The following is a 13,911-nucleotide window of genomic DNA, read 5'->3' as shown; positions in this document are numbered from 1 at the left end:
CAAAATTCTCCAAGCCAGTCTTCAACAGTACATGATCCATGAAATTCCGATGTTCAAGCTGGTTTTAGAAAAGGTAGAGGAACCAGAGATCAAATTGCCAACATCTGTTAGGATCATCGAAAAAGCAAGAAAGTTCCAGAAAAACATCTACTTCTGCTTTATTGACTACACCAAAACCTTTGACTGTGTGAATCACAGCAAACTGTGGAAAATTCTTAAAGAGATGGGAATAACAGACCACCTGACCTGCCTCCTGAGAAATCTGTATGCAGGTCAAGAAGCAACATTTAGAACTGGACATGGAACAACAGACTGGTTCCAAATTGGGAATGGAGTATATCAAGGCTGTGTATTGTCACCCAGCTTATTTAACTTATATGCAGAGTGCATCATGAGAAATACCAGGCTGGATGAAGCACAAGCTGGAATCAAGATTTCTGGGAGAAATATCAATAACCTCAGATATGCAGGTGACATCACCCCTTTATGGCAGAAAGCAAAGAAGAACTAAAGAGCCTCTTGATGAAAGTGAAAGAGGAGAGTTTAAAAGTTAGCTTAAAACTTAAAAACTCAACATTCAGAGAAGTAAGATCATGGTATCTGGTCTAATCAATTCATGGTAAATGGATGGGGAAATGATGGAAACCGTGAGAGACTATTTTTGGGGGGCTCTGAAATCACTGCAGATGGTGATTGTAGCCATGAAATTAAAAGACGCTTGCTCCTTGGAAAAAATGCTATGACCAACCTAGACAGCATGTTAAAAAGCAGAGACATTACTTTGCCGACAAAGGTCCATCTGGTCAAAGATATGGTTTTTCCAGTAGTCCTGTATGGATGTGAGAGTTGGACTATAAAGAAAGCTTAGGGCCAAAGAATTGATGCTTTTGAACTGTGGTGTTGGAGAAGACTCTTGAGAGTCCCTTGGACTGCATGGAGATCTAACCAGTCCATCCTAAAGGAGATCAGTCCTGAATATTCATTGGAAGGATTGATGCTGAAGCTAAAACTCCAGTACTTTGGCCACCTGATGAGAAGAGCTGACTCATTTGAAAAGACCCTGATGCTGGGAAAGATTGAAGGTGGGAGAAGAAGGGGACGGCAGAGGATGAGATAGCTGGATGGCAGCACTGACTCGATGGACACGTGTTTGAGTAAGCTCTGGGAGTTCGTGATGGACAGGGAAGCCTGGCGTGCTACAGTCCATGGGGTCACAAAGAGTCGGACACGACTGCGCGACTGAACTGAACCGAACTTAACCAAGAAATTTTCATTGAGTGCCAGTTGTATGCTTGTCACTAGGGATGAAAAAGTCTTTCTATGTCCTCTTAGATGGTGGCCTGGCTTAGGAGCCTAATTATAGACTGAGGCAGGAATGGGGCCAGTTTAGCATAGATGGAAATTAAAGTAGGATTATTTAGGCTTCAGTTCTGATCAGAGCTGTCCGGGACCAGTGAAGGTATCATGAGATTATGCATACAATCAAGATCTGCATGTAAGGAAGCCTGGCCTGGTCTTGGAAATCAGCTGAAGCTTCCATCTAACAGGGAGGATAAGAATTCCAGGAAGTGGACACAGTATTTGCTTAAACCATGAGTTGGCAAACTTCCTCCTGTAGGCAGACCTTGCCCATGGCCTGCTATTGTAAATAAAGTTTAACATTTTTCTCCATAGAAATGTTAGGTATTTTTGCTTAACTCCTAAATTATCTGTAATTTGTGTTACCATTGTTAAAGATATCTTATTTTTAATCACATTCTCTATTTTACTTGTAAGTGAGCATGGCAAACTTGGTGAAATCTTGTTAGTTCTATAATTTGTTAATTCTGTCAACTCTCTCAAACTTTGCTATCTTCCACATTTCTTCTAAGTCCAGTGCCTAGCCAACCCTTAGTTCTTGGGCTACACACAACCTACCACCATTTTTGTAGATAAAATCTTACTGGAATGTAGCCATTCCTATTTGTTCACATATTGTCTATGGATACTTTCTAGCTACATGGCAGAGTTGAATCAGAGATTGCGTGTGTCACAAAACCTAAATAAAATCCTTGCCATCTCTTTGTACAAAATATTATTAATGTTGCTAATCTCTGACCACACGATAATATCTTTACTCAAAGACTGTCCATCAAGACTTGTTCTTTGTGGCTCCAAACACTTGAACTAGGACCACAGTATAAAAATTAGAGGGAGAGAGAGTTTAGCTCAAGTTTCTACTTGAACTTTTAGTAGTAAGAATATAAATGTACTTCATCACAAAAAGACCAAAGTTGACTTTCTTTCACCTAAAGGATGGTGGATTTATAATTAATTGCCCAAACTGGAAACTCTTAGCAAATTACTTCAGGACTTGTTACAAATCAGGACTGTCCCATCCAAGCACAGATACATAGCTACTCTGCTTTCAGAGGATCCAGCTTTCTGGAACCCAAGTATTGAACCCAGGTCTCCTGCATTGCAGGCAGATTCTTTACCATCTGAGCCACCAGGGAAGCCCCTTTGCTGGAATAGCTCAGATTATCTCTGCATTGTAACTGTCGAGGAGTAAGGAAAGAGATGCAGGTTTGAATTAGGTCAAAGAGTGGGATTTGTTTTCACCTCCCACAGGTTTCTCTTTTTAAAAAATATATATTTATTTGTTTATTTATTTATGGCTGTGTCTGGTCTTAGCTGCAGCTTGCAGGATCTTTAGTTGTAGCATGTGGGATCTAGTTTCCTGACCAGCTAGGTCCCCTGTATTGGGAGCATGGAGTCTTAGCCACTGGACCATGAGGGAAGTCCCTCTCACAGGTTTTTGAAGTCACATTAAAACCCCACATGTAACAAGTGATAGACAGCCTTCCAGTGTCTTATTCTTCTTTTCCTGCACTGGGGAAGTTCTTATTTGCACAATTGTTGACTCTAACTCAGGGGAATTCAGTGATCAGGGAAATGAGTAGTGATAGAGAGTCCTTGGACAGTCCCCTCGATCCTACAGTGTCTCCTTCAACCCAGGGCAAAACAAAGCTTTCCTGAAAGAATAACGTTCTGAACTCAGCCAAAGAAATTAGTATGCCTAATCAGATATTTCCAAATATTTTTAGAGAAATGGGTTTTATATCATGTGACTGTTCCTCAAGAACAGCTATGTGGGAGCTCTACATAAGACAGTCTTTTGCAGTTTTTCTTTAGTAGGAAGTCCCACTCTGTGGGAGCTGGTAAAAGTCCCTTCTGTGGTTTAGTTTACAAGCATAGATTCCAGCTAAGGCAGGTGTTGGCAAAATCTTATGGCACAAAATTCTGCAAACTGGCCTCCTTCTGCCAAGACAGCACTCTGCAAATTGTAGTTAAACAAGCGTGGTGTGTGGCTGATTTCTCTTTTATAGTCTGCAATTTGGTGGTTATTTTGTCACATTCTGGTTCTCACAGGCATCAGCGTCAGCATTAATAGTTTTTCCAGTTTTGAAAGGAGGACAGTCATTGCCACAAGGGTTGTCTGCAGAATCCAGGCTCATGATTGGCTTTGTCACTGGTGGGATGTGCTTACTTTTTATCTCCCAGTAACTAGTCCATGATGTCTGTTACCGTTTGGTCCAAAGCTTAACCCCTCATGGTTGCTACAGAAGTTCCCTGGAAGGCAGCATTAGCATCAGCCAGGAACTTGTGAGAAATGAACGTTCTCAGGCCCCGTGTAAGCTTACTAATTCAGACATTCACGTCCTCCAAGTGATGTAAAGTTTGAGAACACTGGTTTTGGAAAAAACACCTAGAAATTTGTAGCATGCCTTTCTTAGAAAATAAACATGGTTATTCCATAAACCATGGAAGGAGACCAAACCAGTCAATCCTAAAGGAAATCCTAAATATTCATTGGAAGGACTGATGCTGAAGCTGAAGCTCTAATACTTTGGCCACCTGATGTGAAGAACTGACTCATTAGAAGAGACCCTGATGCTGGGAAAGGCAGGAGGAGAAGAGGACGACAGAGGTTGAAATGGTTGATTGGCATCACTGACTCGATGGACATAAGGTTGAGCAAGCTCCTGGAGTGGTGATGGACAGGAAAGCCTGGCATGCTGCAATTCATGGGGCTGCAAAGAGTCGGGCACAACCAAGCGGCTGAAGTGACTGAACTGATTCCGTAAACTGTCTGAGCCAGGTGACGCTAGTGGTAAAGAACCCGGCTGTCAATGCAGGAGACATAAGAGATGTCTCTTGGGTTCCATCCCTGGGTCAGGACTATCCCCTAGAGGAGAAGGTGGCAACCCACGCCAGTAGTCTTGCCTAGAGAATTCCATGGACAGTGGAGCCTGGCAGGCTATATAATCCTTTGGGTCGCAAAGAATCAGACACAACTGAAGTGACAGCGTATACATGCACACACATTCCATAAACAATTAATTGTTGCCTGCATTTGCCACATTACTCTGCAAGGCTTTGGAAAAGGGTAACTACAAATGTCATGAAGATAATGATCAGGTCTGTGATATGCACATTGTGCCCCCGTGGTTATGGTTGGTGTTAAATGAATGTTTATTGAATTCATTAGAATGTAAATACAGCTAAGCCCCTAACTCCTAAAGGCTTCCATGTATCAAATTTCAAGGGACATAGCTTTCACTGTTGTGGTGGTGGCATAGTTCTTACTCCCATGAATAGAAAACATTGACAATGCACCTTAATAAATTAAAACTTTTTTCACCTTATGTTTAAGATTGTAGATGTAGATGCCTCTATTTAGAATTGAAAGCAAGAGTTTTCTCCAATGTATTGGATTGGCCAAAACATTTTTGGGTTTTTCTGTAAGATATTATGGGAAAAATCTGGACAATCCAATATGTATTTTCAGTCAGGAGAAAGGAAATATTGCTGAGATTATATGACCTGGCTGATCCTGACAACATTGTATGCACTTTAACTTCAGCTTTACCTTGGTTATGTAGATGCACCTAGACCTTTCTATCTTCCCACCTTTCCAGATAGTCTGAAGGTAGAAAAAGGAATCTGAAGCAGTTCCATCAATGGCTTCACTTTTTGCCTAATTATTCTATAAATCACCAGAGCAGCTGCAGGCCAATTAAGTTCAAAAATGTGCAGGTGGTCAGAGGAATGACTAGGAAAAAATGCACTCCTGTTTTAAGGGACTTTGTGTTTCTTAAAAGATATAAAAGGCAACAGCTTTTTAAATCGAGAGTAGCAAAGGGCCAAAATAGTTAAAATGAAAGAAATAGTCAAATAAAAATGTAACGTGTGCCAGATGTAAGCAAATTAAATGGAACACTACACAGGTGTTCCAAAAAATGTTCATAATATAGTTGAAGAGAATGGCTTCTTTCATTTTGTTATGACTTAAATACTAGGACACAGAAATACAGAACAGACTTTTGAACTTTGTGGGAGAATGTGAGGGTGGGATATTTCAAAAGAACAGCATGTATACTATCTATGGTGAAACAGATCACCAGCCCAGGTGGGATGCACGAGACAAGTGCTCCGGCCTGGTGCACTGGGAAGACCCAGAGGAATCGGGTGGAGAGGGAGGTGGGAGGGGGGATCGGGATGGGGAATACGTGTAAATCCATGGCTGATTCATATCAATGTATGACAAAACCCAGTGGAAAAAAAAATAATAATAATAAAAATTAAAAAAAAAATAATAAAAAAATAAAATGAAAAAAAAAGAAAAAAAAATACTAGGACAGTCTTTATATATAATGAAAACATTTTAAATAGCAGTGAATCCATGCCACTCCATCTCTGATCCCAACTTTGTGTCCTGCAACTACTGCTGTAAATGAAGTACAATCTTCATCATTACTGATAACACTGTTACTCAGTTCCTGTAGCCATAAATAGAGATCACTGTGTATTCACCCAGAAATCACTCCATGTGACCACATAAACAACCTGCACAGATTATGTTTACTCACATTTTAGAAAAACATAGTCTGAAGTGAGTGAACTTGACCAATAGCCATGGTAATGCTATTACCATGCCTGAGAAGACTTAAATGTTTGGCTTAACGACTACTATGTGTCCCAGTAAAAAAGGCCACATTGCCCCATCTTACTCCCTTTCACAAATCCCTACTTATAACAGTTTGTTCCCTGCCCCCCCCCCCATATGCCTTGTACTGAGCTGAGATTTGCGAGGAACAGAAAAAATCACAAGTACTTCCATTCCTCAAGGAAGTGAAAGTACAACAGAAGAAATGGCAAGTATATAAATAGCTATAAACATGATAGAAAACAGCAGTGCTATTTGAGAGTGCCCAGAAGTTTGTTTGTAAAATGTTTTATGTTGGCTTTCTTACTGAGCACTTATTAAGTGTGGAGACGAAGATAAAAGCTAGCATGAAAAAGACAGACATGTTACTTGATATCATGGGATTTACAATATGTATGGAAGACAGAACTAAACATGAGAAATACACATGATAATTAACATAAAGGAAAGAAGATATTCACAGAGAGTGACAGCAGGCACCTATTTTAGATAATGTGGTCAGAAACAGTTCTCAAAGGGGGAATCTTCTGAGCTGAGACTTGAAGCAAAAGTCATCCATGTAAAAGTCATGGGGAATGAAAGAAAAATGAAAACATATAAAAGTGTCCATAGAAACACTTGCATGTGAACGTTCATGGAAATATTATTCATTAAAAAGCAGTGAAAACCATGCCATTCCCAAGCCATGCCATAGCCAAAGCAGAAGCAACCTAAATGACCATCAACTGGTAACTTGGGTTGAATTATGTGCCCCCAAAAGATATTATATGTTGAAATCCTAACCTCCAGTTCCTAGGAATACAACCTTATCAGGAAATAAATTAGTTAGATGAGATCATATTGGAATTGGGTAAATCTTTAATCCAATATGACTGATGTCTTTGTAAGAAAACAGTGGGAAGACCCACAGAGAGAACATCATACATCAGAGGCTGGACTGACAGAGCTGCAACCCATGGAACACCCCGAATATTGATGACCATCACCACAAGCCAGGACGAGGCAAGGAAGGATACGCTTGTGGTCTCAAAGACAGCACAACCCTGTCAACCTCTAATCTTCAGAACTGTGAGAGAATAAATGTATTTTGCTTGAAGTCACTTAGTCTGTGTCTCTTTCTAAGGACATCCTTAGGAAACTAATACAGCTGGTGAACAGATGAGTAAAATATTTTTCTTCTGCACAGTGGAATACTACACAGGCATACAAAGAAAGGAATCACTGATACAAGCCACACCATGGGTGAACTTCAATAACATTATGCCAAGTAAAAGAAGCCAAATGCAAAAGACCATATGTTGTATGATTTCATGTATATGTAATGTCCAGAAAAGGCAAATCTGTAGACAAAAGCAGATTATTGGTTGCCTGGGGCTAGGACTGCTTCTGGAAATTAACTATAAACAGGCATGAGGTATATTATTTGGGTGATGGAAATGTTGTAAATTGAGTTATAGTGATGATTGCCCAACTCAGTCAATTTACTAAAAATCATTACATTCTATGCTTTTAAAAAGAAGTCATGGGCGACCATGAGAACTGAGGCAAAAGAGGTTTGATAGTTTCTGGTCATTTACAGACTGCTGTGGGCTAGAGCAGAGAGTGCTGAGGAAAGGGTACAGGATGCTGAAGCAGAGGACTTTGAGTCTAAGCCATAATGGGTGAGACTTTAGGATAAACAATTAATAGTTTAGGGGGCCTCACATACTAAGTGGTGATGTTTCAGTTGCTTAGGACAAAGGTGTATGAGATATTTTTTATCCTTGGTGTATCTTTCATAGCTGGATTATAGAAACCAGGTTTGTATGTAGTGTTTATAGAACAAGGGGACTGGAAAACCTGATCATTGGCTGACACAGCCTTGACCTCCATATTTTCACTTTATCATCTTATCTCCCTTCCATGCATGAGGCACTGCAGTGGAAGTTGTCTTGATATCCTGGGAGGACAAAAGACCTTTTCTCTTGGAGTTCCCTTGTGACACTCTAGATCGGAATCTGCCTGCCAGTGCAGGAGATACAGTTTCGATCCTTGGTCCAGAAAGATTCCACATGCCGTGGAGCAGCTAAGCCTGTGCACCACAACTACTTAACCCAAGCACTAGAGCCCACGGACCAAAACTACTGAGCCCATTGCTGCAACTGCTGAAGCCCATGCACCTAGAGTCCGTGTTCCACAGGAGAAGATGCCTCAGTGAGAATCACACACACCACAGCAAAGGTTAGCCCCAACTCACACAACTAGAGAAAGCCTGTGCAACCGAAAAATAGAGAGAGAGAGATGGAAAAAAAAAAAAAAAAAAAAAAAACCTTCCTCTCAAGGCAGTTGCTTTTTATTAACACTGCTCTTAGAGAACACAGTCACACACAGCACTCAAAGGTGTTAGCTTGTTCCTGCACTTGGAGTCATACTACTGATATTTATGGGATGATGAGTCACTTGTATGGGCTGTTTGTTAGCAGGTTCAGCAGAAGTGTGTGAATGCAGGTGTTAGTAAGCACTATCTCTTTATGGTCCAGCTGTGTGGCACATGCTCTAGGAAAGGCAAAAGGACTCAGAGACTGGCCACAAAGGGAGGAATGGTTTTGTACCTGAGTGTGTCACACATGGATTTAGTGTATTTGAATTTAGTTTGGGAGTGTTACTCCTGCAGTGGTGAGAGGCCATGGGAAAAGATTTAGACCAGAAATCAGGGACCAGGGTTGCAACCTTGAATGCTGGTCTGTTGTGAAACTAAAGACAAACTGTTGAACCCATTTGGGAATTACAGGCTTGCTTGTAAAAGACAGAGACAGACTAGAACTGTGATTTCCATTTTGGTGGAGGGTTTAAGGTTCTTTTTAGAACAGGTTGTTGCTAGGTATAGGTCCTTTCTGCAGAGAAGTGTACATCTATGAAAGCCAATATTAAGAATGCTGAACTGGGACTTCACTGGTGGTCCAGTGGTTAAGACTCCATGCTTCCAGTTCAAGGGGTACCGTTTCTATCCCTGGTCAGGGAACTAAAAATTCCACATGCTATGTGGCATGGCCAAAAAAAAAAATTTATTAAAAAAACTTGCTGAACCAAATTATCTGAGATGCCTTCCATAGCCAATCCTCTCTGTCAATCTATGAAAAGAAAATAACAAAATGACTATGTTCAGCTTTGCACTTCTGATGACATACGTCCCAACAAATCTAGCAAGACTATTAGATCATCTGACACTAGGGGTTGACTTTTTCTTTTTTGCACATTGAAGAAATTCCCTTGCTGCTTCTCAGGCTATGAAGTTGCAGATAAAGAGGGTCACCTCTGCAAAACGCATAGGATTGTTTCTCTGAGCCATTGTTCCTGTCCCCATCCATACCTTACTTTTAACCTTTTCATCTGAATCCTTCAATCTCTTTTTTCTCTAACTGTAGGAAACCTAAAGAAAAGATGAAATGGAGGATCCTATCATGTTTTAGTGAGCTAAATAATTTTAAACTTTATATTGCCACAGTTGAATCAGAGGCCATAGAAAATAACTAGAAATTGAACAGAAATGAATATATCAAAATAACTAGAGTAGTGGTAGACAGCATTAAGAATGATTGATGAGAAATGATTCATAAGCATTTAGTTATAAAACATGGACTTAATTTGTTAGGCTTTGCTACCTTGGCTATGATTGTACAGTAATTTTTTGAGATATCGGAAAGTGAGAAAATAGGACCTTCAGGGTAAAACTACCATTGGCAAGGTGGGTATCACTTACAGGCTATTTCCTATATTTACTTCCTATTATTCTTTTATCATTGTTTCAGAATATAATAAAAATATATTAATTTTGCATATACCAATTTATGACTCATTCAGATTGGCCTTCAAAAGTGAAAGATAATTTGTGGTTATAAACTGATTACTCAAAAATGTTCTTTATAGAGACACAGCTAAAGCATGCACATATTTTTTAACATATTTTAAATTTTCTGCAGTATATTTCCAAAAAAAAAATTTAATAATGTGGTATTAGTGGTGACTAGGACTTAACCACCCCCACTTTTTTTCTTCCATGACTACATTTTTAACAAAGTGTTTTTGAGAGGTAGAGTTGTCCGCATGGAGAATTTAATCCTAGGCAGATGGTGTGGTGCTGGAATACACATTTCCTCCAGCAGTAACTGGGAAAGAAGCCACGATTCACGGCTGTTGGAGATAGGAGCCTCTTTAAATGAAGGGATTAATTGCACACACAATGATGTATAGGAACATCCTGCATTAACACAAAAACACTTGTGTATGTCTTAAAAGACTCTCCAAGGCTTAGCTCCTTTGTTTATTCACAGGGGTGATGGGCGAATATGAACCAAAAATAGAAGTGCAGTTTCCAGAAATGGTCCCGACCGCAAAGGGAACAACGGTGAAGCTGGAATGCTTTGCATTAGGAAAGTAAGTTCTGGTTTCTCTCCTCCATTGTCCTCCCTCCGGTTTGGGCAAGTAAAGAAATGTCTTTGCACCATTCGCAGTAATGGTTTATGAGGTAACTGAAAAGCAAGCCAAGCCTGTCTCACTGTGATTCTGTGTGTGCATCTTTGATTCTGTCCTCTCACCATGGAGAAGGGATGTGGCGTGGCATGAGAGGAGTTAGCTGCCACTGTGGACATGGCCACAAAGCAGAGGAGAATGGGCAGTTCTGAAAGTGTTTCATTCTATTACGATAACCTGTAATGTGGAGAAGGCAATGGCACCCCACTCCAGTACTCTTGCCTGGAAAATCCCATGGATGGAGGAGCCTGGTGGGCTGCAGTCCATGGGGTCGCTAGGTGTCAGACACAAGTGAGCGATTTCACTTTCGCTTTTCACTTTCATGCATTGGAGAAGAAAATGGCAACCCACTCCGGTGTTCTTGCCTGGAGAATCCCAGGGACGGGGGAGCCTGGTGGGCTTCCGTCTGTGGGGTCGCACAGAGTCGGAAACAACTGAAGCGACTTAGCAGCAGCAGCAACCTGTAACGTACATGTTGTCTGACCCAGAATGACAGGAAAACAATGGCCTCATCTGAGGTACAGTGAAGTTGACTGTTTGGAAAAAGGTAGACTTTCACTTGGGTCCCAGCTTACAGAGTATGCATCAAACTTTTCTTGTTATTTCTTTTTAAAATGAAAGTCTCTTCTTTCTAGTTTTTTGTTAAAATTTATTTTACTGAAGTATAGTTGATTTACTATATTGTGTTAATTTTCGCCCTCTATCAGAGTGATTCATTGATACATACATATGTTCTTTTTCATGTTATTTTCCATTATGGTTTATCACTGGATATTGAATACAGTTCCCTGTGATATACAGTAGGACCTTGTTGTTTATCCATTCTCTCTATAATTGTTTGCATCTGCTAATCCTAAACTTTCAATCCACCCCTCCCCCAGCTCTCTCCCCCTTGTCAACCATAAGACTGTTTTCTATGTTTGTAAGTCTGTTTCTGTTTCACCAGTTCAGTTCAGTCACTCAGTCATGTCTGACTCTTTGCGACCCCATGGACTGCAGCACGCCAGGCTTCCCTGTCCATCACCAACTCCCGGAGCTTGCTCAAACTCATGTCCATCGAGTCGGTGATGCCGTCCAACCATCTCATCCTCTGTTGTCCCCTTCTCCTGCATTCAATCTCTCCCAGCATCAGGGTCTTTTCCAATGAGTCAGGTTTTGCATCAGGTAGCCAAGGTATTGGAGCTTCAGCTTCAGCATCAGTCCTTTCACTAATTATTCAGGACTGATTTCCTTTACAATTGACTGGTTTGATCTGCTTGTAGTCCAAGGGACTCTCAGATAAGTTCATTTGTGTCATATTTTATATTCCATATATAAGCAATAGCATCTTCTTTCTATTTTGGCTAGAGATTGGCAAGACCTAATATTCTCTAAGGAGTCTCTGTTTTACAGAGTCATCTGAAAATTATTCACAATTTTATTATTCAATCTGTGGAGTTTTCTCAGTTAAGCCTACTTGGGAACCAGTTAAATTTTCCCTAGAGTGTCTGTCAGAGGGCATAAAGAAAATGAAAAATAGATCAGTTAAGATTTTGCTGGTAACCCTGCAGAAAAGGTTTGGCATCAGTGATAAAAACTTTCACCTGAAATAAGAATTTTTAGTCATCAGTGCACTTTAATGATGCATGTGAGTCTCTGTGGCCAACCTCATTTATCCAGCTAATCCACTGCCAACTCCTCACCCTTTCCCTGGGCCCAGGTGGTGGCTAAGGCAGGGACACTAACTTTTGCTCAGCGTCTGTTTTAGCAAGTAATCTTTATTCATATCATTTTGTATTTCACAGCAACCATGCGAGAAAGTTGTTCCTTTTTTTCATTTTATTTTTAGTTCTATAGAAAGGATTCTTTTGGTTGTCCTGTTTTCAAGTCAGGGCAGTATACCCTACAGTAGTATCTTTACTTGGGGGCCAAAAAATACCATGCTCGTTCTTAGTGTTCTGAAAACTTACTCCATTAAATAAATTATGACATAGCTGTAGGATTGAACACTGTACTGACATTAAAAGTCAAGTTGTAAAACAACATGTAAGACCTGGAAAATGCCCATTATTTATCACTAACAGACTAAAAGTAGATTGCTAAACAGTCGAAGATGGTCCCATTTTTTATTTTATATATGCTCAGTTGCTTCAGTCATGTCTGACCCTTTGTGACCCCATGGATTATAGCCTGCCAGACTTCTCTGTCCATGGGATTCTTCAGGCAAGAACATGGGAGTGGGTTGCCATGCCCTCCTCCAGGAGATGTTCCAGACCCAGGGATTGAACCCACATCTGCTGCATCTCCTGCATTGCAGGAAGATTCTTTACCACTCAGCCACCGGGGGAGCCCATTTGTATATATATATATATATGTATTTTAGGAAACTTAATGCACAGAAAAGATAAAAGAACGTAACTGGATGGTATAGGAGGTATTTGGTGAGTTCTGCAAGGTGACACCTCGAAAAATCCATGGAGAAAGACAGCAAAATTTATGTTGTTCCCACTTTCAAAGGGAGTATGATTTAAACTCCATTCACACTACTTGAATGGCACTAGAATGAAAACAAAGGACCCAAATTGGGCTCCTCCAGTCTACACAGAAGTGTTTGGGTATACACATGCAGCTGCGGAAACACATCATCACGGCCCACTTAAGAGCAGAAAGACTGGTTATTTGTACTGGCACGTTTTAACTGTCTATCTCATCACATGTAAAGATACCCATAATGTACTTTTGATAGAGCCTTTTCTGTATCTTGAGTTAGTTTCTGCCTAATGAACTTAAATTCCTCTAAAACAAGTATAGTCGAGTTGATGGCTCTAATTTTTTAAATACCATCTCAGGTTTCCCAGAGAAGATTAGCAAATCTTTAGTCTAGTTTCTTGTCTGTGTGTGTCTTTGTGAAAAATAAGTAGGTAAATAATTGTATCCCCTGCTAGGAAGCCGCAACTCAAAAGCTGTGGTTAGCTCGCTAAACCATTGATCTGCAGATTCAGTGATACCCTTGCCATTTAAGATGCATTCTAACAGTTTCAGCTGCAGGATGATAGATGCCTTGAGAGTACTTAAAGTCCCCACAGGTTGCCTCTTTCCTTATCTCGCTATTTTAAGATAACTTTCCCCAAACCACGCTCCTAATGGACTGCTAGAAGCTGGTAGGGGCCCACAGAGGGTGTTCCAAGAGGCAAAAAAGTGAAGCTGCCAGTTTCTTATCCACTGAGCCTTGAAACTGACACCACATCACTTCTGTCTTATTTCAAGTCATAGTAGCCACCTGGTTCAAGCGGAAAGGGTTCTGGACCACATCTTAGTGGAAGGCATTTTTAATTCTCCACATTTGTACATGGACTTTTTAAATTTTTCGTATTTATGATTTTAAACAGATGCACTGGAAAAAATGTAACAAGCATATAAAAATCTGTTTTTAT

General features: G+C 40.4%; 1 protein-coding gene across 1 annotated transcript in view; it reads left to right on the top strand.

The window, feature by feature from the left end:
* CNTN4 (contactin 4) overlaps positions 1-13,911 on the top strand; it is a 511,526-nt gene that overhangs the window by 311,704 nt on the left and 185,911 nt on the right. Inside the window, exon 6 of the mRNA XM_061129161.1 lies at positions 10,300-10,402. Within this exon, the coding sequence (XP_060985144.1) occupies positions 10,300-10,402 (103 nt within the window). The remainder of the gene's footprint in view (positions 1-10,299; positions 10,403-13,911) is intronic.

Source organism: Dama dama, chromosome 24, assembly GCF_033118175.1.
Source record: "Dama dama isolate Ldn47 chromosome 24, ASM3311817v1, whole genome shotgun sequence".
Lineage (NCBI taxonomy): Eukaryota > Metazoa > Chordata > Mammalia > Artiodactyla > Cervidae > Dama > Dama dama.
Note: the sequence above shows the minus strand (reverse complement) of the source record. Positions and strands in the feature narration are given on the sequence as shown.